The sequence below is a fragment of the Lucilia sericata genome, unplaced genomic scaffold, assembly GCF_015586225.1.
Source record: "Lucilia sericata isolate MDLA Ls3-8-SP2 unplaced genomic scaffold, ASM1558622v1 Contig001734F_arrow, whole genome shotgun sequence".
Classification (NCBI taxonomy): Eukaryota; Metazoa; Arthropoda; class Insecta; order Diptera; family Calliphoridae; genus Lucilia; species Lucilia sericata.
The window spans coordinates 51,831-72,506 of NW_023995639.1; the positions used below are offsets into that span (position 1 = coordinate 51,831).

The 20,676-nt window shown below is 30.1% G+C and overlaps 1 protein-coding gene and 8 non-coding genes across 10 annotated transcripts in view; 3 read left to right on the top strand and 6 right to left on the bottom strand.

Annotated features, from left to right (window-relative positions):
* LOC119612556 (protein roadkill-like) overlaps positions 1 to 20,367 on the top strand; it is a 43,201-nt gene extending 22,834 nt beyond the window's left edge. The window contains exons 1-3 of one of the 2 annotated variants that reach the window (XM_037968372.1): positions 9,275 to 9,521; positions 15,310 to 16,740; positions 19,047 to 20,367. In XM_037968372.1, the coding sequence (XP_037824300.1) occupies positions 15,698 to 16,740; positions 19,047 to 19,224 (1,221 nt within the window). In that variant the 5' untranslated portion in view covers positions 9,275 to 9,521; positions 15,310 to 15,697 and the 3' untranslated portion in view covers positions 19,225 to 20,367. Of the gene's footprint in view, positions 1 to 9,274; positions 9,522 to 15,309; positions 16,741 to 19,046 lie in introns of those variants that run through there. The other variant, XM_037968371.1, reaches the window with a different exon arrangement.
* Positions 5,355 to 5,427, top strand: Trnar-acg. Its single transcript has one exon. It is a non-coding gene; the product is annotated as a tRNA-Arg (tRNA).
* On the bottom strand, positions 5,558 to 5,631 carry Trnan-guu. The gene has a single exon. It is a non-coding gene; the product is annotated as a tRNA-Asn (tRNA).
* On the bottom strand, positions 12,390 to 12,463 carry Trnan-guu. The gene has a single exon. It is a non-coding gene; the product is annotated as a tRNA-Asn (tRNA).
* Trnan-guu lies at positions 12,672 to 12,745 on the bottom strand. Its single transcript has one exon. It is a non-coding gene; the product is annotated as a tRNA-Asn (tRNA).
* Trnan-guu lies at positions 13,231 to 13,304 on the top strand. Its single transcript has one exon. It is a non-coding gene; the product is annotated as a tRNA-Asn (tRNA).
* On the bottom strand, positions 13,543 to 13,615 carry Trnar-acg. Its single transcript has one exon. It is a non-coding gene; the product is annotated as a tRNA-Arg (tRNA).
* Positions 14,661 to 14,734, bottom strand: Trnan-guu. Its single transcript has one exon. It is a non-coding gene; the product is annotated as a tRNA-Asn (tRNA).
* Trnad-guc lies at positions 19,374 to 19,445 on the bottom strand. Its single transcript has one exon. It is a non-coding gene; the product is annotated as a tRNA-Asp (tRNA).
* Positions 20,368 to 20,676: the final 309 nt, after the last annotated feature.

Genomic DNA, 20,676 nt, shown 5'->3' on the forward strand with positions numbered 1-20,676 from the left:
TATAGTCAAGTCTATAGTTTAGGCTATAGTCTAGTCTATAGTCTAGTCTATAGTCTAGTCTATAGTCTAGTCTATAGTCTAGTCTATAGTCTAGTCTATAGTCTAGTCTATAGTCTAGTCTATAGTCTAGTCTATAGTCTAGATCTATAGTCTAGTCTATAGTCTAGTCTATAGTCTAGTCTATAGTCTAGTCTATAGTCTAGTCTATAGTCTAGTCTATAGTCTAGTCTATAGTCTAGTCTATAGTCTAGTCTATAGTCTAGTCTATAGTCTAGTCTATAGTCTAGTCTATAGTCTAGTCTATAGTCTAGTCTATAGTCTAGTCTATAGTCTAGTCTATAGTCTAGTCTATAGTCTAGTCTATAGTCTAGTCTATAGTCTAGTCTATAGTCTAGTCTATAGTCTAGTCTATAGTCTAGTCTATAGTCTAGTCTATAGTCTAGTCTATAGTCTAGTCTATAGTCTAGTCTATAGTCTAGTCTATAGTCTAGTCTATAGTCTAGTCTATAGTCTAGTCTATAGTCTAGTCTATAGTCTAGTCTATAGTCTAGTCTATAGTCTAGTCTATAGTCTAGTCTATAGTCTAGTCTATAGTCTAGTCTATAGTCTAGTCTATAGTCTAGTCTATAGTCTAGTCTATAGTCTAGTCTATAGTCTAGTCTATAGTCTAGTCTATAGCTGTCTATAGTCTGTCTATAGTCTAGTCTATAGTCTAGTATAGTCTAGTCTATAGTCTAGGTCTATAGTCTAGTCTATAGTCTAGTCTATAGTCTAGTCTATAGTCTAGTCTATAGTCTAGTCTCGTCTAGTCTAGTCTAGTCTATAGTCTATAGTCTATAGTCTAGTTATAGTCTAGTCTAGTCTATAGTCTAGTCTATAGTCTAGTCCTAGTCCTAGGTCTAGTCTATAGTCCCTAGTCTAGTAGTTCTATAGTCTAGTCTATAGTCTAGTCTATAGTCTAGTCTATAGTCTAGTCTATAGTCTAGTCTATAGTCTAGTCTATAGTCTAGTCTATAGTCTAGTCTATAGTCTAGTCTATAGTCTAGTCTATAGTCTAGTCTATAGTCTAGTCTATAGTCTAGTCTATAGTCTAGTCTATTAGTCTAGTCTATAGTCTAGTCTATAGTCTAGTCTATAGTCTAGTCTATAGTCTAGTCTATAGTCTAGTCTATAGTCTAGTCTATAGTCTAGTCCTATAGTCTAGTCCTATAGTCTAGTCTATAGTCTAGTCTATAGTCTAGTCTATAGTCTAGTCTAGTAGTCTAGTCTATAGTCTAGTCTATAGTCCTAGTCTATAGTCTAGTCTATAGTCTAGTCTATAGTCTAGTCTATAGTCTAGTCTATAGTCTAGTCTATAGTCCTAGTCTATAGTCTAGTCTATAGTCTAGTCTATAGTCTAGTCTATAGTCTAGTCTTATCTAGTCTATAGTCTAGTCTTAGTCTAGTCTATAGTATAGTCTATAGTCTAGTCTATAGTCTAGTCTATAGTCTAGTCTATAGTCTAGTCTATGTCTAGTCTATAGTCTAGTCTATAGTCTAGTCTATAGTCTAGTCTATAGTTAGTCTATAGTCTAGTCTATAGTCTAGTCTATAGTCTAGTCTATAGTCTAGTCTATAGTCTAGTCTATAGTCTATCTAATAGTCTAGTCTAGTCTAGTCTAGTCTATAGTCTAGTCTATAGTCTAGTCTATAGTCTAGTCTATATCTAGTCTATAGTCTAGTCTATAGTCTATCTATAGTCTAGTCTATAGTCTAGTCTATAGTCTATCTATAGTCTAGTCTATAGTCTAGTATATAGTCTAGTTCTATAGTCTAGTATATAGTCTAGTCTATTCTAGTCTATAGTTCTAGTCTATAGTCTAGTCTATAGTCTAGTCTATAGTCTAGTCTATAGTCTAGTCTATAGTCTAGTCTATAGTCTAGTCTATAGTCTAGTCTATAGTCTAGTCTATAGTCTAGTCTATAGTCTAGTCTATAGTCTAGTCTATAGTCTAGTCTATAGTCTAGTCTATAGTCTAGTCTATAGTCTAGTCTATAGTCTAGTCTATAGTCTAGTCTATAGTCTAGTCTCTAGTCTAGTCTATAGTCTAGTCTATAGTCTAGTCTATAGTCTAGTCTATAGTCTAGTCTATAGTCTAGTCTATAGTTAGTCTATCGTCTAGTCTATAGTCTAGTCTATAGTCTAGTCTATAGTCTAGTATATAGTCTAGTCTATAGTCTAGTCTATAGTCTAGGTCTATAGTCTCTAGTCTAGTCTATAGTCTAGTCTATAGTCTAGTCTATAGTCTAGTCTATAGTCTAGTCTATAGTCTAGTCTATAGTCTAGTCTATAGTCTAGTCTATAGTCTAGTCTATAGTCTAGTCTATAGTCTAGTCTATAGTCTAGTCTATAGTCTAGTCTATCTAGTCTATAGTCTAGTCTATAGTCTAGTCTATAGTCTAGTCTATAGTCTAGTCTATAGTCTAGTCTATAGTCTAGTCTATAGTCTAGTCTATAGTATAGTCTATAGTATAGTCTATAGTATAGTCTATAGTCTAATTTATAGTCTAGTCTATAGTATATAGTCTAGTCTATAGTCTAATCTATAGTCTAGTCTATAGTCTAGTCTATAGTCTAGTCTATGGTCTAGTTAATAGTCTAGTCTATAGTCTAGTCTATAGTCTAGTCTATAGTCTAGTCTATAGTCTAGTCTATAGTCTAGTCTATAGTCTAGTCTATAGTCTAGTCTATAGTCTAGTCTATAGTCTAGTCTATAGTTTAGTCTATAGTCTAGTCTATAGTCTAGTATATAGTCTAGTCTATAGTCTAGTATATAGTCTAGTCTATAGTCTAGTCTATAGTCTAGTCTATAGTCTAGTCTATAGTCTAGTCTATAGTCTAGTCTATAGTCTAGTCTATAGTCTAGTCTATAGTCTAGTCTATAGTCTAGTCTATAGTCTAGTCTATAGTCTAGTATATAGTCTAGTCTATAGTCTAGTCTATAGTCTAGTCTATAGTCTAGTCTATAGTCTAGTCTATAGTCTAGTCTATAGTCTAGTCTATAGTCTAGTCTATAGTCTAGTCTATAGTCTAGTCTATAGTCTAGTCTATAGTCTAGTCTATAGTCTAGTCTATAGTCTAGTCTATAGTCTAGTCTATAGTCTAGTCTATAGTCTAGTCTATAGTCTAGTAGTCTATAGTCTAGTCTATAGTCTAGTCTAGTCTAGTCTAGTCTAGTCTATAGTCTAGTCTATAGTCTAGTCTATAGTCTAGTCTATAGTCTAGTCTATAGTCTAGTCTATCGTCTAGTCTAGTCTAGTCTATAGTCTAGTCTATAGTCTAGTCTATAGTCTAGTCTATAGTCTAGTCTATAGTCTAGTCTATAGTCTAGTCTATAGTCTAGTCTATAGTCTAGTCTATAGTCTAGTCTAGTCTAGTCTATAGTCTAGTCTATAGTCTATAGTCTAGTCTATAGTCTAGTCTATAGTCTAGTCTATATGTATGAACTTAATAATTTTATTATTTTGAAACAATATTTTGAGGGGAAACAATTTTTTGCAAAAAAAAAAATGGTTATGCAATCAATACACTGAAAAAAAATCAAATGTAATCTTTACTGGAAGAAGAAAGCTTTAGTGGCGACTGGAGACGAAAACTGTAGTTCAGAAGGGACTGTAATCCAGACTATAGAGGGACTCTAATCGTGAATCTATAGTCCCGACTATAGGGAGACTATAGAGAGTCTATAGGGAGACTATACAGAGTCTATAGTCCAGACTATAGAGGATCTATAGTCCAGATTATAGAGAGTCTATAGTCCAGACTATAGAGAGTCTATAGTCAGACTATAGAGAGTCTAAGTCCAGACTATAGAGAGTCTATAGTCCAGACTATAGAGAGTCTATAGTCCAGACTATAGAGAGTCTATAGTCCAGACTATAGAGAGTCTATAGTCCAGACTATAGAGAGGCTATAGTCCAGACTATAGAGAGTCTATAGTCCAGACTATAGAGAGTGTATAGTCCAGACTATAGAGAGTCTATAGTCCAGACTATAGAGAGTCTATAGTCCAGACTATAGAGAGTCTATAGTCCAGACTATAGAGAGTCTATAGTTCAGACTATAGAGAGTCTATAGTCCAGACTATAGAGAGTCTATAGTCCAGACTATAGAGAGTCTATAGTCCAGACTATAGAGAGTCTATAGTCCAGACTATATAAAGTCTATAGTCCAGACTATAGAGAGTCTATAGTCCAGACTATAGAGTGTCTATAGTCCAGACTATAGAGGATCTATAATCCAGACTATAGAGGATCTTTAGTCCAGACTTTTGAGGGTCTATAGTCCAGACTTTAGAACAGTCTATAGTCCAGACTATAGAGGATCTATAGTCCAGACTTTAAAGGATCTATCGTCCAGACTATAGAACAGTCTATGGTCGAGATTATAGAGATTCTATAGTCCAGACTATAGAGAGTCTATAGTCCAGACTATAGAGAGTCTATAGTCCAGACTATAGAGAGTCTATAGTCCAGACAATAGAGAGTCTATAGTCCAGACTATAAAGAGTCTATAGTCTACTCTATAAGGAGGCTATAGATAGTAAATAGTCCTGCCTAAAGTGAGAATGTAGTCCAGACTATAGTGAGCCTATAGTTCAGTCCATGAAGAGTCTATAAATTATATATTTTGATGCTAAAATTTCTCTTAGTGTATTTGCTCTTAGTTGGAAAATTTTTAATTTATTTTAAAGTTCATTTACATTGTAAAAATTTCTATAACTGGAAAAAAATTCCTGAGATTACAAATAAAATGTTAGATCAGCATTTTTGCACACAAAGTCTGATTTGTTACATTCCTTAAAGGTTAAGTTAAATAGATTGTAAATTGAAGTAATTGTTGTATAAAAATAATAAAACAAATATTATGGAAAATTTTATAAAAAAAAAAAATAATTTGAGATTTTTAAACTTAAATATTTCCAATATTTATTAAATTTTCAACTATATAACATGTCAATAAACTGTTTAACAATGAAATTATACATTTTACATTACGAATATCGAAAAAAATCGAATCCATTTTATTGCAAAATACTTTACTTACAATTATAACGAGACATAAGTAATTTCAACATTTATTTTTTGTATAAACAAATTGTAAATAAACAATTTATTCAATTGATTATAATCTTTGCACGACAACCAACTGACAAAATAAACTGGTTTCATTCATTAACAACGTCGTCATCTATCCATCGCCGACCAAACGTAAAAGACCCAAAAACCCACATTTTTTTTAAATTCAACAAATTTCTGTGTTAACAGTCAGTTGCACAAGTTGGTCTTACGGTATGTAGATGAAACCAACAAGTGGTCCTGTGGCGCAATGGATAACGCGTCTGACTACGGATCAGAAGATTCCAGGTTCGACTCCTGGCAGGATCGAAAAGTCAAATTTTTTTGATTTTCTTATAATTTTGTAATAAATAGAATTTATTAGTATTTTTTTTTTTATAAAATTGTAAATTGAAAATTTTTTAATTTTAAAATGAGAAAAACAATAAAAAAAGCTGTGCGCCCCCGGGTGGGCTCGAACCACCAACCTTTCGGTTAACAGCCGAACGCGCTAGCCAATTGCGCCACGGAGGCCATGTTTAGGTGGCACACATAATGTTATTTTGTAATTGGAGCAGATTAGTCATTACATGAGTTGTTAAAGAACACAATTTGAATCGGTTTTTAAAGGAAAGTATTTTGTAAAACAGAGTGTACAACCGGGTTATAATTATAGAATTTTTTTAAACAGCATTTTTTCGAAAATATTTTGTTTTTAATTGATTATTCGAATAATTTTAATCGATTATTCGAATAATTTTAATCGATTATTCGAATAATTTCAATCGATTATTCGGATAATTTTTATCAATTCTTAGAGAAGTATTCGAACAATATTGGATGATAATTTCAAAAAATTTTTATAAAAAATTGTTTGTATTCGATTATTCGAATAATTTTACTCGTTTAATTAAAATAATAAAAACCGGGGTTTTCATAGAATTTGTTAAACAGTAATTTTTTCGAAAATATTTATTTTTTTAATCGATTATTCGAATAATTTTAATCGATTAATCGAATAATTTTAATCGATTATTCGGATAATTTAACTCGATTAATAGAATAATTTTACTAGATTAATCGTAAAATTTGTATCGATTATTTGTTATATTCAAAATTTTGTAAAAATATTTTATTAATTATTCGTATAATTTAATCGATTAATCGCAGAATTTTATACGATTCTTTTTAAATCAATTATTCGAATAATTTCAATCGATTATCAAACAATTATTGGACAATATTAGATAATAATTAAAAAATATTTAAAAAGCAAATTTGTCCTTCGATTATTCGAATAATTTTACTCGATTAATCGAATAATTTTGATTAATTATTCGTTACATTAAAAATTCGTAACAATATTTTGATCGATAAATCTATTCGAAAAATTCTTTAAATTTCACTCTATTAATCGAATAATTTTAATCGATTACTCGAATAATTTAATCTATTACTTGAATAATTTTATTCGATTACTCGAATAATTTTGAACGATTATTCGCATTTTCATTATTCGATTTTTCGTTTATTTTCCAAAATTGTTATATTTACTTTTTTCTTTATAGAAAACTGTTATACTTGTTTATGTATAAACCTTTTGTACTTTTTCTCTGAAACTGTTATACTTAGCTTTAATAGTAAAAACTTTCTATAGAAAAAACTGTCATACCTACTTTTTTCTGTATAGAAAACTGTTATATTTACTTTTTTCTATAACTTTTATACTTACTGTTTTTGTAGAAAAAAACTGATATACTTACTGTTTCTGTAAAAAAGAAAACGGTTATACCTACTTTTTTCAATAGAAAAGACTGTTATACTTACTTCTTTCTATATAAAAAACAGTTCTACTTACTTCTTCTATATGAAAAGCTGTTATATTTACTTTTTTCTATAGAAAAAGAACTGTTATACTTATCATGTTTATAGAAAAACTGTTATACTTACTTTTTTATATAGAAAAACTGTTATACTTATAGAACGAACTGTTATACATACCGTTTTCTATAGAAAAATCAGTTATACTTATTTTTTTCTGTAGAAAAAAACTGTTATACATCCTTTTTTCTATAGAATAACTGTTATACTTACTTCTTTCTATATAAAAACTGTAATACTTACATGATTCCATAGAAAAAACTGTTATACTTATGTTTTTCTATATAATAAACTGTTATACTTACTTTTTTATATAAAAAACTGTTATACAAACTTTAATACTTACTGTTTCTATAGAAAAACTTTTATACCTACTTTTTTCTGTATAGAAAACTGTTATACTTACTTTTTTCTATAGAAAAACGGTTATACTTCTTTCTATATAAAAAACTGTTATACTTACATTTTTCTACATAAAAAACTGTTATAATTTTTTTTTCTGTAGAAAGTAACTGTTATACTTACTTTTTCTATAGAAAAAAACTGTTATACTTCCTTTTTTATATAATAAACTGTTATACAAACTGTTATACTTACTGTCTCTATAGAAACAATATTTATGCCTACATTTTTTTGTATAGAAAATTGTTATACTTACCTTTTTCTACATAAAATACGTACTTTTTCTGTAGAAAATAGCTGTTATACTTACATTTTTCTGTATAAAAACTGTTATACTTACAGTATTCTAAAAAACTGTTATACTTACATTTTCTATAAAAAAAAACTGTTATGCAATTTTCAATAGAAAACTGTTATACTTACATTTTACAAAATTTAATACTTACTTTTTCCTGCATAGAAAACTGTTATACTTACTTTTTTTTATAGAAAAAACTGTTATACTTACTTTTTTGTATCGAAAAACGGTTATACTTACTGTTATACTTGTATTTTTCTGTAAAAAAACAGTTTTACTTAAATTATTCTATAAAAACTGTTACTTACTTTTGTTTATACAAAAAACTGTTATACTAACTTTTTATCTAAAGAAAAATCTGTTATTCTAGCTTGTTTCTATAGAGAAAAACTGTTATACTTAAATTTTTATAGAAAAAAACTGTTATACTTTCTCTTTTTATAGAAAAAGTGTTTTACTTACTTTTTTATATATAAAAAACGGTTATACTTTTTTTATAGAAAAAAACTGTTATACTTACTTTTTCCATAGAAAATAACTGTTATACTTACTTTTTTTCTATAGAAAAAGCTATTATTCTTACTTTTTTTGTAAAGAAAATTGTTATACTTACTTTTTTCTATAGAAAAAACTATTATACTTGCATTTTTCTGTATAAAAAACTATTTCACTAACATTATTCTATAGAAAAAACTGTTATACTTACTTTTCTTTATAGAAAAAACTGTTATACTTACGTTTATCTTTATAATTAACCGTTATACAAACTGTTATACTGTTTTTTCGTTAGAAAAAAACTGTTATACAAACTTTTTTTCCTTAAATATAATTTTTTTCACACTTTTTTTAGAAAAAAGTGTTTATAACAGTTATACAAACTTTTTGCTTTAGAAAAATCCTAATTAATCCAGTATAACAGTTTTATTTTAATTCGACCTGTTAAAATCTTTAAACATATTTTTTGTTTACTTTGTCCATTTTTATCGAAAAAAAATCTAGTGTGTTTTTTTTTTTTTTTTATTTATTTTGTTTCCAGTTTTGTTTTCATTTTGTTGTTTTTGCTCTGCTCTATTACAACATTTTTACGCTTGACGTGATATTTATTACAAAATATATACATTATTATTATTAATACTATTCGCAAGTAATTTTACATTTTTTAAAAAGCTTTTGATTTTATTTTCTTTTTGTTTTTCATTTCTCTGCTTTTCACCCATTTTTTTTCACACTTACATTACATTCATGTAATTAGGTATGTTTTTGGGAGAGTATTTAAGTGAAAATTGCAGTTAAAAGAGAGAGAGAGTGAATGTATTAGAGTGTGTGTGTGTGTAAAAAATTATTTATTTCTACCATAAGTTCAATCTTAAAGTTGAAGGTCAGTAGATGTTTTATGTCATTCAACTTGTCTTGGTTGTTTTTTGCTATTTTGCTTTTCCTCTTGTTCTTCTTCTTTTGCTGCTCTTAGAAAATAATAATATTATGCCTTTTTTTTGCGTTTTATTGTATAGTTATGCAGTTTGTCTCATTAGTGCACTCGTTTCTTTTATTGCTTTTGGTCTTCTCACACGAATTTATAACATTTGCAGTCAAGAGCAGAGCACTAAAATAGTCTTTTAATAGCCAGCGCCAAATAAACACTCATTTACAATTGGTTTTTTTTACAAGTTACAAACTTGTAAAAACAACAACAATAAGAACAATAAGAAAAAAATAAACAAATAATAACAATTGTTAAAGAATTTGCAAAAAAAAAAAAAAAACAAAACCAAAAGCGCAAACAAAAATTCAGTGAAAACTTATTAAAAGAGAGAGAGAAAACACAAAGTGTAAAGTTTATGGTGTAAGTGAGAGCAATAGAGAGAGAGAGAGAGTGCTTTTGTGAATTCATTGATTGTATAAAAATGAATGCATGTCTGTCTGTCTGTCTGTCTAACTGCATGCAGGCATTTTCTTTTACAAATGAGGTGCGGTCATAAATACAACAAAAAACAATAATAACAATGAGCAATAATCAAAGCATACAATTTCCCTATGATTTGATTTCTTGTCACTTGTTTTTTTTTTAAGTTTTTGCCTTAATTTTTCATTAATTTAAACAATAATTTGTTAATTTAACAAAACTTTAATTGAAACTAATCAATGTCACTAGAAACTTAATAAAAAACTAAACAAAATACCCCAAAATACAAATCGTTATTAATTCCTCTATAACAATCTGGCAATTCTCTTAAAAGTTAAACAAAACTAACGCCTGCGCTTAACACTCTAAGTCCACAATACCAGCGTCAAACTACAGCTATCAAAATAACAAATATTTGCTTTTAACAAAAAATTTTATTAAACAAATTATTTATAAAGCAAAAAACTAAAAGTTTTTAAACTCTAAAAAGCCAAACTAATCGAATGAAAACAATTTAAAATTTCCAAAACGAAAAAGTACTATAAAGAATACCATGACCATAAACCTTAAAACCGGGGTAAGATAAAAAATAGTGAGTGTGTTTTTTGACCAACAAAAATGAAAACCAAAAAAAAAAAAAAAAAATGGGAGAGTAAAACCTTCTAGGAAGCATTAAAGAAAAACTAAAAGAAAACGTGTTTGTTAAACTAATTATTGAAACAAAATATGTTCCAAAACTAAAAGAATTAACTAAATTCTAAGATTTAGAAACATAAAACATAAAAATTCTATAAAAAGTAAAACAAAATTCTTAAAAAAATTTGTTAACAAACCAACTCGCATGCCAAACTTAAAGGCCAAAGCATCATAGTGTGAGAATAAGCTGTAAGAAAACTAAACGAATAAACGTAGAAAACTAAAAATATTTCTTAAATATCTCTAAATAATAGTTAAAACAGATAAAAAAGCAAAAAAAAAAAAAAATTAAGTAACCGAATAAAATTATTCGATTAATCGAATAAAATTATCCGAATAATTGAATACACTTTATGTGATAATCGTTTAGATTAAAAAATAAAAGTTTTTGTTAAAAACGAATAAATTATCCGAATAAACGAATGAAATTATCCGAATAGCCGAATCAAATTATCCGAAGAACCGAATAAAATTATCCGAATAATGAAATATATTATGTGGTAATCGCTTAGATTAAAAATTAACAAGTTCTGTTAATAAAGAAATAAAATTGAACGAATAATCGGTTAAAATTATTCGAATAATCGAATAAAATTATTCGAATAATCGATTGGATTTTATGTGCTAATCGTTTACATTAAAAATTAACAAGTTATGTTAATAAAGGAATAAAATTAAACGAATAATCGGTTAAAATTATTCGAATAATCTAGTGAAATTATTCGAATAAGCGAAAAAATTATTCGAATAATCGTTTAGATTTTATGTGATAATAGTTTAGATTAAAAAAACAGTTTTTGGGAATAAACGAATAAAATGAATCGAATAAACGATTTAAATTATTCGAATAAAATGAACCAAATATTCGAATAAATTTTAGTGGATAATCACTTAAATTAAGAAATAACAGTTTTTGTGAATAAACGAATAAAATTAATCGAATAATCGCTTAAAATTATTCGAATAACCGAATAAAATTATCCGAATAATCGATTTGATTTTATGTTATAATCGTTAAGGTTAAAAAATAACAGTTTTTCTTAATAAAGGAATAAAATTAATCGAATGATCGTTCAAAATTATTCGAATAACCGAATAAAATTATTCGAGTAATCGATTATATTTTATGTGATAATCGTTTAGATTAAAAAATTACTGTTTTTTTAATAAAAGAATAAAATTAATCGAATAAACGATTTAAATTATGCGAATAACCGAATAAAATTATCCGAATAATCTATTAGATTTTATGTTATAATCGTTTAGGTTAAAAAATAACAGATTTTCTTAATAAAGGAATAAAATTAATCGAATAATCGTTTAAAATTATTCGAATAAACGAATGAAATTATTCGAATAATCGATTAGATTTTATGTGATAATTGTTTAGATTAAAAAATTACAGTTTTTGTGAATAAACGAATAAAATTAAACGAATAATAGAGTGAAATTATTCGAATAAACGAATAAAATCATCCAAATAATCGAATAAATGTTAGTGAATAATCGTTTAAATTAAGAAATAACAGTTTTTGACAAAAAAAAAAACAAATAAAATTAATTTAATAATCATTTACAATTATTCGAATAATTGGTTAAAATTAATCGAGTAATCGAATATATTTTATGTAATTATTTAGATTAAAAATTATAGTTTTTGTTAATAAACGATATAAATTATTCGAATAATCGGTTAAAATTATCCGAATAATCAAATATATTTTATTTATAATAGTTTAGATTAAAATTATTCGAATAATCGTAAAAAGTTAACCGATTAATCGTTTATCATTATGAGAAAAGTTAAAAATAATGGATTAGTTTATATTGTGAAAATATTTATATAAAATTTACGAATAATCGTTTGAAATTATCCGAATAATCGTTTCGACTTAAACGGTTAATCGATTAAAAGTTTTTTGAAATTTGTTTAAATAGTTGATTTTTTGCTAAAACTAATAATGTTAACAAAATTCACTATTTTACGAATAATCGTTTAAAAAATACTTTGAAATTATCCGGTTAATCGATTAAAATTATTCGAATAATGAATGATGTATGTTAATTTTAAAATTAAATAATTTAAGAAAAAATAGGAAAAAAAATGTTATGCGCCCCCGGGTGGGCTCGAACCACCAACCTTTCGGTTAACAGCCGAACGCGCTAGCCAATTGCGCCACGGAGGCCATGTGATCTGCGGCAGCATAGTGTTAATTTCACTGGAGCTGTAGGTTAACTATGAAAATGAAAACAAACTGTAATTGAAACTATAGTTCCAAATGATTTTTAAGGGAAAAACTATAGTTAACAAAAGAACTGAGAAACTTAATATAGAAGATTTTATCCATTAGTTTAAAAATTTTATTTTCAAAAATATTAAAAAAAAAAGTTGTGCGCCCCCGGGTGGGCTCGAACCACCAACCTTTCGGTTAACAGCCGAACGCGCTAGCCAATTGCGCCACGGAGGCCATGTGTTGGTGTTTAGCAAATACTATACTTCTACTCTATCTATGAAACTCTCTCTTATATCTCTTCATTTATATTTTCTTGTGTTTGTTTTGCTGTTTTTAACTGTCGAAAGTTGCCACATGTTCAATCGTTAAAGCGTTTTTCTTTTTGATTATTTTTAAACAAAATTAAACCGGGTTGTCATAAAATACTTTTTAATATTTCAATCGAATCATAATTTCGATACTATAAAAGCGGTTCTACTACTATAACTTATAGTACCTATAGTCCCCAGGATAATATAAGATTATAACTATAACTTTAATAGGGTCTACTGATTCTGAATTGGACTATTCTATAAAAATGATCATATCATATGTTTTCCGACAAATTGCGGATCTTGACTATTACAAAACTAAGAAATTTTTTACTCTAATAACTTCTGTTCTAGGGTCATTTAAATATCACAATTTATAACCGCTAATATTTTCTCCACTTTCACCTGGCCTCCGTGGCGCAATTGGCTAGCGCGTTCGGCTGTTAACCGAAAGGTTGGTGGTTCGAGCCCACCCGGGGGCGCACAACTTTTTTTCATTAAAATTTCAGTTTCAAGAAAAAAAAGCAACAATTATTATAATTCACAATTCTGGTCAAAGTTCGAAATAAGATACTACATATTTAGACTATTTTGGAACTAATTATAGAAAAAAATTCCCGATTACTTACAGCTTCTAAACGAAATTCTTTTTTTAATTTTTATACAAGATTTGTTATAAAATTGTTAACAAGTTTTTTTTATAAAAAAAAATGCTCATTTCGATCCTGCCAGGAGTCGAACCTGGAATCTTCTGATCCGTAGTCAGACGCGTTATCCATTGCGCCACAGGACCACTTGTTAGCTGATGCTTTCATATATTACAATAATTGCGTAAAATCCAGTTAATTAAAATAATTAAAAACAAAATGTTTCATATTACTTTGACTATTTTATTTTAAGAATTTTAACATAAACGAAAAAAATTTAAAAGTTTAATTCAGACTATAGTAAAGACTAGACTACAAACTAAACTATGGATTACACTATTGACTAGACTAAAGATTAGTCTAAAGACTAGACTATAAACTGAATGGACTATAAACTGGACTATAGACTGGACTATAAACAAGACTATAGACTAGACTATAGACTAGACTATAGACTAGACTATAGACTAGACTATAGACTAGACTATAGACTAGACTATAGACTAGACTATAGACTAGACTATAGACTAGACTATAGACTAGACTATAGACTAGACTATAGACTAGACTATAGACTAGACTATAGACTAGACTATAGACTAGACTATAGACTAGACTATAGACTAGACTATAGACTAGACTATAGACTAAACTATAGACTAGACTATAGACTAGACTATAGACTAGACTATAGACTAGACTATAGACTAGACTATAGACTAGACTATAGACTAAACTATAGACTAGACTATAGACTAGACTATAGACTAGACTATAGACTAGACTATAGACTAGACTATAGACTAGACTATAGACTAGGTTATAGACTGGACTAGACTATAGACTAGACTATAGGCTAGACTATAGACTAGACTATAGACTAGACTATAGACTAGACTATAGACTAGACTATAGACTAGACTATAGACTAGACTATAGACTAGACTATAGACTAGACTATAGACTAGACTATAGACTAGACTAGACTAGACTATAGACTAGACTATAGACTAAACTATAGACTAGACTATAGACTAGACTATAGACTAGACTATAGACTAGACTATAGACTAGACTATAGACTAGACTATAGACTAGACTATAGACTAAACTAATCTTAACTATTTTAATTAGTTTTTGTTAAACAATTTTATTAAAAACAATTGTAAAAGAAATCCAAAAAAAGTTATGCGCCCCCGGGTGGGCTCGAACCACCAACCTTTCGGTTAACAGCCGAACGCGCTAGCCAATTGCGCCACGGAGGCTATATGTGCTAATTCTATAAATCGAAATAATTCGCAGGGATTAGAAGATAATAAAATTTATTAACAATTAAATTTATAAAAAAAATATGTTTATTTAAAGAAAAGCCTTATCTACAGATTATTGACCCAGAAACAAATTACTATATAGAAAGAATTTAGTTCGGGGGTACGTTAAACAATTATTTGTATTGGTTTTGTAAATTTTTTTTGGAAAAATATGATTCATATTTGTATTTAACTAAAACATCTGGTAGCTTGGCAAATAATTGACATTCAACCCCTAGTGGTTGTTGGCCTCTCTTTTCCTAAAACCCTTTTCGTCATAGTGACACTAAAGTAGGTCAATGTATGACAAAAACAAAAAGAATTCTTATGCATTCTGTTTTTGTTGTTGGTGCTTTTCTATGACATTCAAATTATACAATAGGAACTGAAAAAGATTAAACTTATTAAAAGGTGACTGAAAGGTTTGAATTCTTATAAATGCTCGGTTGCTTTGCTAATGCCGCTCCTTTTAAACACTTAAGCATTGATTTTTTTTATTTATTTAAATTTTGTTTCTTTTTAAATTCCAGTTAAACATTTTTGCATTATTATTAAACTCAATAAATGTCCAACACGTTTGTGTTCTGGTTGGTTTTAATGGTGGACAACGTCATCATCATTGTGCGGTCGTTGAAGCAAATTGGGTCATTTAGAGCAGGCAAGGTTAAAGAGATTCTAACCAGCCGAGAGTAAGAGAACACAAACAAAAAAAAAAAAAAACGAAAAAAAGAACAAAATGGTGCCGAAATAACGGGCAACGTTACTTCGACACTCTCTACAATATAAAAATGTAAACGAACACTTTGAAAAAACACACACAAACACAAGAGTCCAACAAACACACAAATAAAAGGAAGCAACTTTTGCAACAAAAACAAACAAGAAGAGAAAAAGAAAACCTTGCCTTTAAATAGGATAATGAATTTATCACCGATGATGTACCGGCTAAATCATGCGCAAGGACAAAAGTTGCCCATGGCTGCTGAACAACAGCAACAGCTACCGCAACAACACCCACAGCAGCAGCCGACGACAACACCACAAACAACACCTCCTACTCCTACACAGTCGCAGCAACAACAAATAATACCCAGTCATATATTGTTGCAACAACAGTTGGATGCTGCCTCAGCGAATGCCAGCAGCTCTTCCAGCAACACCACCTCCACCTCTCACAGTGGTCATCACTCCAACAATGAGCCTGTTTTTCTAAATAATTTTACTGAACATGAATCTAATACACCTCTAGCCTTAAGACAGGCCTCTAATGCCAGCAGCACCTCCACCTCAGCACTACTTCATACCATACATCAACATCATACACACACACATCAAACACCAGCAACACCGCCCAATCACTCACGTCTCATACACTCTACTGCAGCCAATAATCTGGTCATTACTAATGCTGCAGCAGCTGCCGCTTTGGTGGCTGCCTCTGCGGCTGCTGCCAATCAAGTGGATGTTTTGTCCTCTAATTCTTCCATGGAAGAGAATTTAAAGCTTTTAAAGACTGCCATTAAATCGGAACCTTTGCCACACGATCTTAACTCCGCCAACAGCAATCATAACAACCATCATAATGCCAGCAATCTCAGCACCAGCAGCACTAATAAGGAAGATCTTATAAGTTTAGCTGCCTGTTCAGCGTTGGCCAATGTTGTCATACCTGCCTCTTCAGCTAATGCTGCTGCCTCTTCATCCTCCTCCTCCTCTATCACAACAATGTCTTCGGTTAAAGCTAATGTTTTGAAAAATGTTTCTACTTCAGCCTTAAGTAATGCCATAACACAAGTGGCTCTTGCTGCTGGAGCGGGTAGTAGTGGTGGTAGTGTTTCTGCTGGTGTTGGTGTGGTCAGTGCTGCTGCTGCTGGCTCAGTGGCTGGTGGTGGTGGAGAGGCATTGACTACTTCAAATGGCAGTATGGTATTTGTGCCATCAAAAAGAGCGCGTATGGAATTGTAAGTAGAAGAAATTTTATTTTGCTTTTAAACCAGTGATCAGATCTGATCAACTTTTCCTATAGAAAAGAGTGATCAGAATCTGATCAACTTTTCTTTTAGAAAAGAGTGATCAGAATCTGATAAACTTTTCCTATAGAAAAGAGTGATCAGAATATGATCAACTTTTCCTTTAGAACAGAGTGATCAGAGTCTGATAAACTTTTCCTATAGAAAAGAGTGATCCGAATCTGATCAACTTTGCCTATAGGAAAGAGTGATCATAATCTGATCAAATTTTTCTATAGAAAAAAGTGATCAGAAACTGATCAATCATTTTCTATGAAAAGGAGCGATCAGAATCTGATCAATAATTTCCTATAGAAAAGAGTGATCAGAATCTGATCAAGTTTTCCTACAGACTAGACTATAGACTAGACAATAGACTAGACTATAGACTAGACTATAGACTAGACTATAGACTAGACTATAGACTAGACTATAGACTAGACTATAGTCTAGACTATAGACTAGACTATAGACTAGACTATAGACTAGACTACAGACTAGACTATAGAATAGACTATAGAATAGACTATAGACTACACTATAGACTAGACTATAGACTAGACTATAGACTAGACTATAGACTAGACTATAGAATAGACTATAGACTAGACTATAGAATAGACTATAGACTAGACTATAGACTAGACTATAGACTAGACTATAGACTAGACTATAGACTAGACTATAGACTAGACTATAGACTAGACTATAGACTAGACTATAGACTAGACTATAGACTAGACTATAGACTAGACTATAGACTAGACTATAGACTAGACTATAGACTAGACTATAGACTAGACTATAGACTAGACTATAGACTAGACTATAGACTAGACTATAGACTAGACTATAGACTTGACTATAGACTAGACTATAGACTAGACTATAGACAGACTATAGACTAGACTATAGACTAGACTATAGACTTGACTATAGACTTGACTATAGACTAGACTATAGACTAGACTATAGACTAGACTATAGACTAGACTATAGACTAGACTATAGACTTGACTATAGACTAGACTATAGACTAGACTATAGACTAGACTATAGACTAGACTATAGACTAGACTATAGACTAGACTATAGACTAGACTAGACTAGACTATAGACTAGACTATAGACTAGACTATAGACTAGACTATAGACTAGACTATAGACTAGACTATAGACTAGACTATAGACTAGACTATAGACTAGACTATAGACTAGACTATAGACTAGACTATAGACTAGACTATAGACTAGACTATAGACTAGACTATAGACTAGACTATAGACTAGACTATAGACTAGACTATAGACTAGACTATAGACTAGACTATAGACTAGACTATAGACTAGACTATAGACTAGACTATAGACTAGACTATAGACTAGACTATAGACTAGACTATAGACTAGACTATAGACTAGACTATAGACTAGACTATAGACTAGACTATAGACTAGACTATAGACTAGACTATAGACTAGACTATAGACTAGACTATAGACTAGACTATAGACTAGACTATAGACTAGACTATAGACTAGACTATAGACTAGACTATAGACTAGACTATAGACTAGACTATAGACTAGACTATAGACTAGACTATAGACTAGACTATAGACTAGACTATAGACTAGACTATAGACTAGACTATAGACTAGACTATAGACTAGACTATAGACTAGACTATAGACTAGACTATAGACTAGACTATAGACTAGACTATAGACTAGACTATAGACTAGACTATAGACTAGAACTATAGACTAGACTATAGACTAGACTATAGACTAGACTAGGCTACTATAGACTAGACTATAGACTAGACTATAGACTAGACTATAGACTAGACTATAGACTAGACTATAGACTAGACTATAGACTAGACTATAGACTAGACTATAGACTAGACTATAGACTAGACTATAGACTGGACTATATACTAGACTATAGGCTAGACTATAGGCTAGACTATAGGCTAGACTATAGGCAAGACTATAGGCTAGACTATAGACTAGACTATAGACTAGACTATAGATTAGACTACGAACTAGACTATGGAACGAGGCTATAGAATTAACTAGGCACTAGACAATGGATGAGCTTATAGACTAGACTTCAGATAAAAACATAGACTAGACTATAGACTGGATTATAGACTAGACTATAGAATAGACTATGGACATACATTCTATGCTCTTTTCTGTATACTTCTTTCTATAGGGAAAGTTTTCCATATTCCTGTTTTTCCTTACAGAAGAGAAGAATGGATATCAACTCCTAGTCCTGGCAGTGTACCCAGCACAGCACCATTAAGTCCATCTTCAGCATCGCAAAATCACATGTATGGCGCCAATATGTCAAATGGCTATGCATCACCTATGTCAGCGGGCAGTTATGATCCATTTAGTCCGAATGGTAAAACAGGTGAGTGAAAGTTTTTTACTAAATATCTGCCTAGTTTAAGACATTTAGGGGACTTTGGGGGATACATTTTGGGGAAACGAAAAGTTTTGAATTAAAATAATGAAACTTTTTGTAGAAATAGAAAATTTCTTTAAAAAATAGAAAAAATTTTAACGATCTCCCCGACGGGGAATTGAACCCCGGTCTCCCGCGTGACAGGCGGGGATACTGACCACTATACTATCGAGGATTTTGAGATATACAGCAATATTTGTGTACTTAAGCAGTAGAGGGAAAAGAAAATGTAAATTAACAGTTACAAAAAGCTTTTGTTTGTAGTGTTATCTATTGATAATAGAGGGCGCTGTTATTAGAAAGCTTTTTTTTGGTTGAAGCTTTTTTATTTAAATTAATAGCTTTTGTGTGATTTGCTGTTTAGAAAATTAAACCAAAACAACTTCAATTTGTTAAAACAAAGCAAATTTTCTATATTTTTTTGCCAAAATGTCTAGCAGGGAGCAAAAGTTTGTGAATGGATGTGCAAGTGTGTGTGTATTAATGCGTAAAAGTGATGTTTAGCTTAAGTTGTTTGTGTACAAAACCACCCACAGGATAAAGACCTTTAAAAGCTTAGCAAAAACAATAAAAATTTTCCCTCAAGGACGAAATTTTTATGAACAAAGAAAGTCTGCTAATACATACATACTTCTATATACCTAGTTAAGTACATACATAGATGTCAAAGTTTATGTAGTCAAGGCAGACATGCTTAACATTTACATACACACTTATACACACATACAAACTTATAACAAACCCCCGAAAATAAAAGTTGAAGGTCACCAGATAGACGTCGATGTCTGCCATTTATGTGTATATATCATCACGTTTGTTGTCTTTTTTAAAAACCAAAGAAAACAACCCCAACAAAAACAACAACCACAACGAAAAACAACAACAACAAACTAAAGAAGCACTTGAACTTATTAAAAACATAAAGAGCAGGCATATCAAACTCTCACACTGAAAACTTTTTCCACAATTTCCTCTTAAAGTAAAATCATTATATGAAAAAGTATTTCCACCCAAACACCTACATACATACATCTGTAGAAAGGGATTTAGTGCCAAAAGCTTAAATTGTTCTTGTTTTTTTCTTTAAGGACTCTATATATAAAAATACTTTAACATGATTTTTCTTATATAGATTCTCTAATTTCTGTTGTTTTTTTTTATACGCCCACTTGGTGCTTATTTAGTAGGATTCTGTGTAGACTGCTAAGAATTTGTTTCTTTTCTTAGTGTTGTTGTGTGTTTTTAGCATTTGACAAATTAATAGGTTTTGGGTGTGCTTTAAATACGTGCACGCGCAGGATGTTTTGTTACTTATTTCTTGTTGTTTTGTTAAATATAATTTTTTCAGTTTGTTTTTGTTTTTATATATAAAACGTGTTTGTCAGTAAATGGTTGTCTGGGTTTGA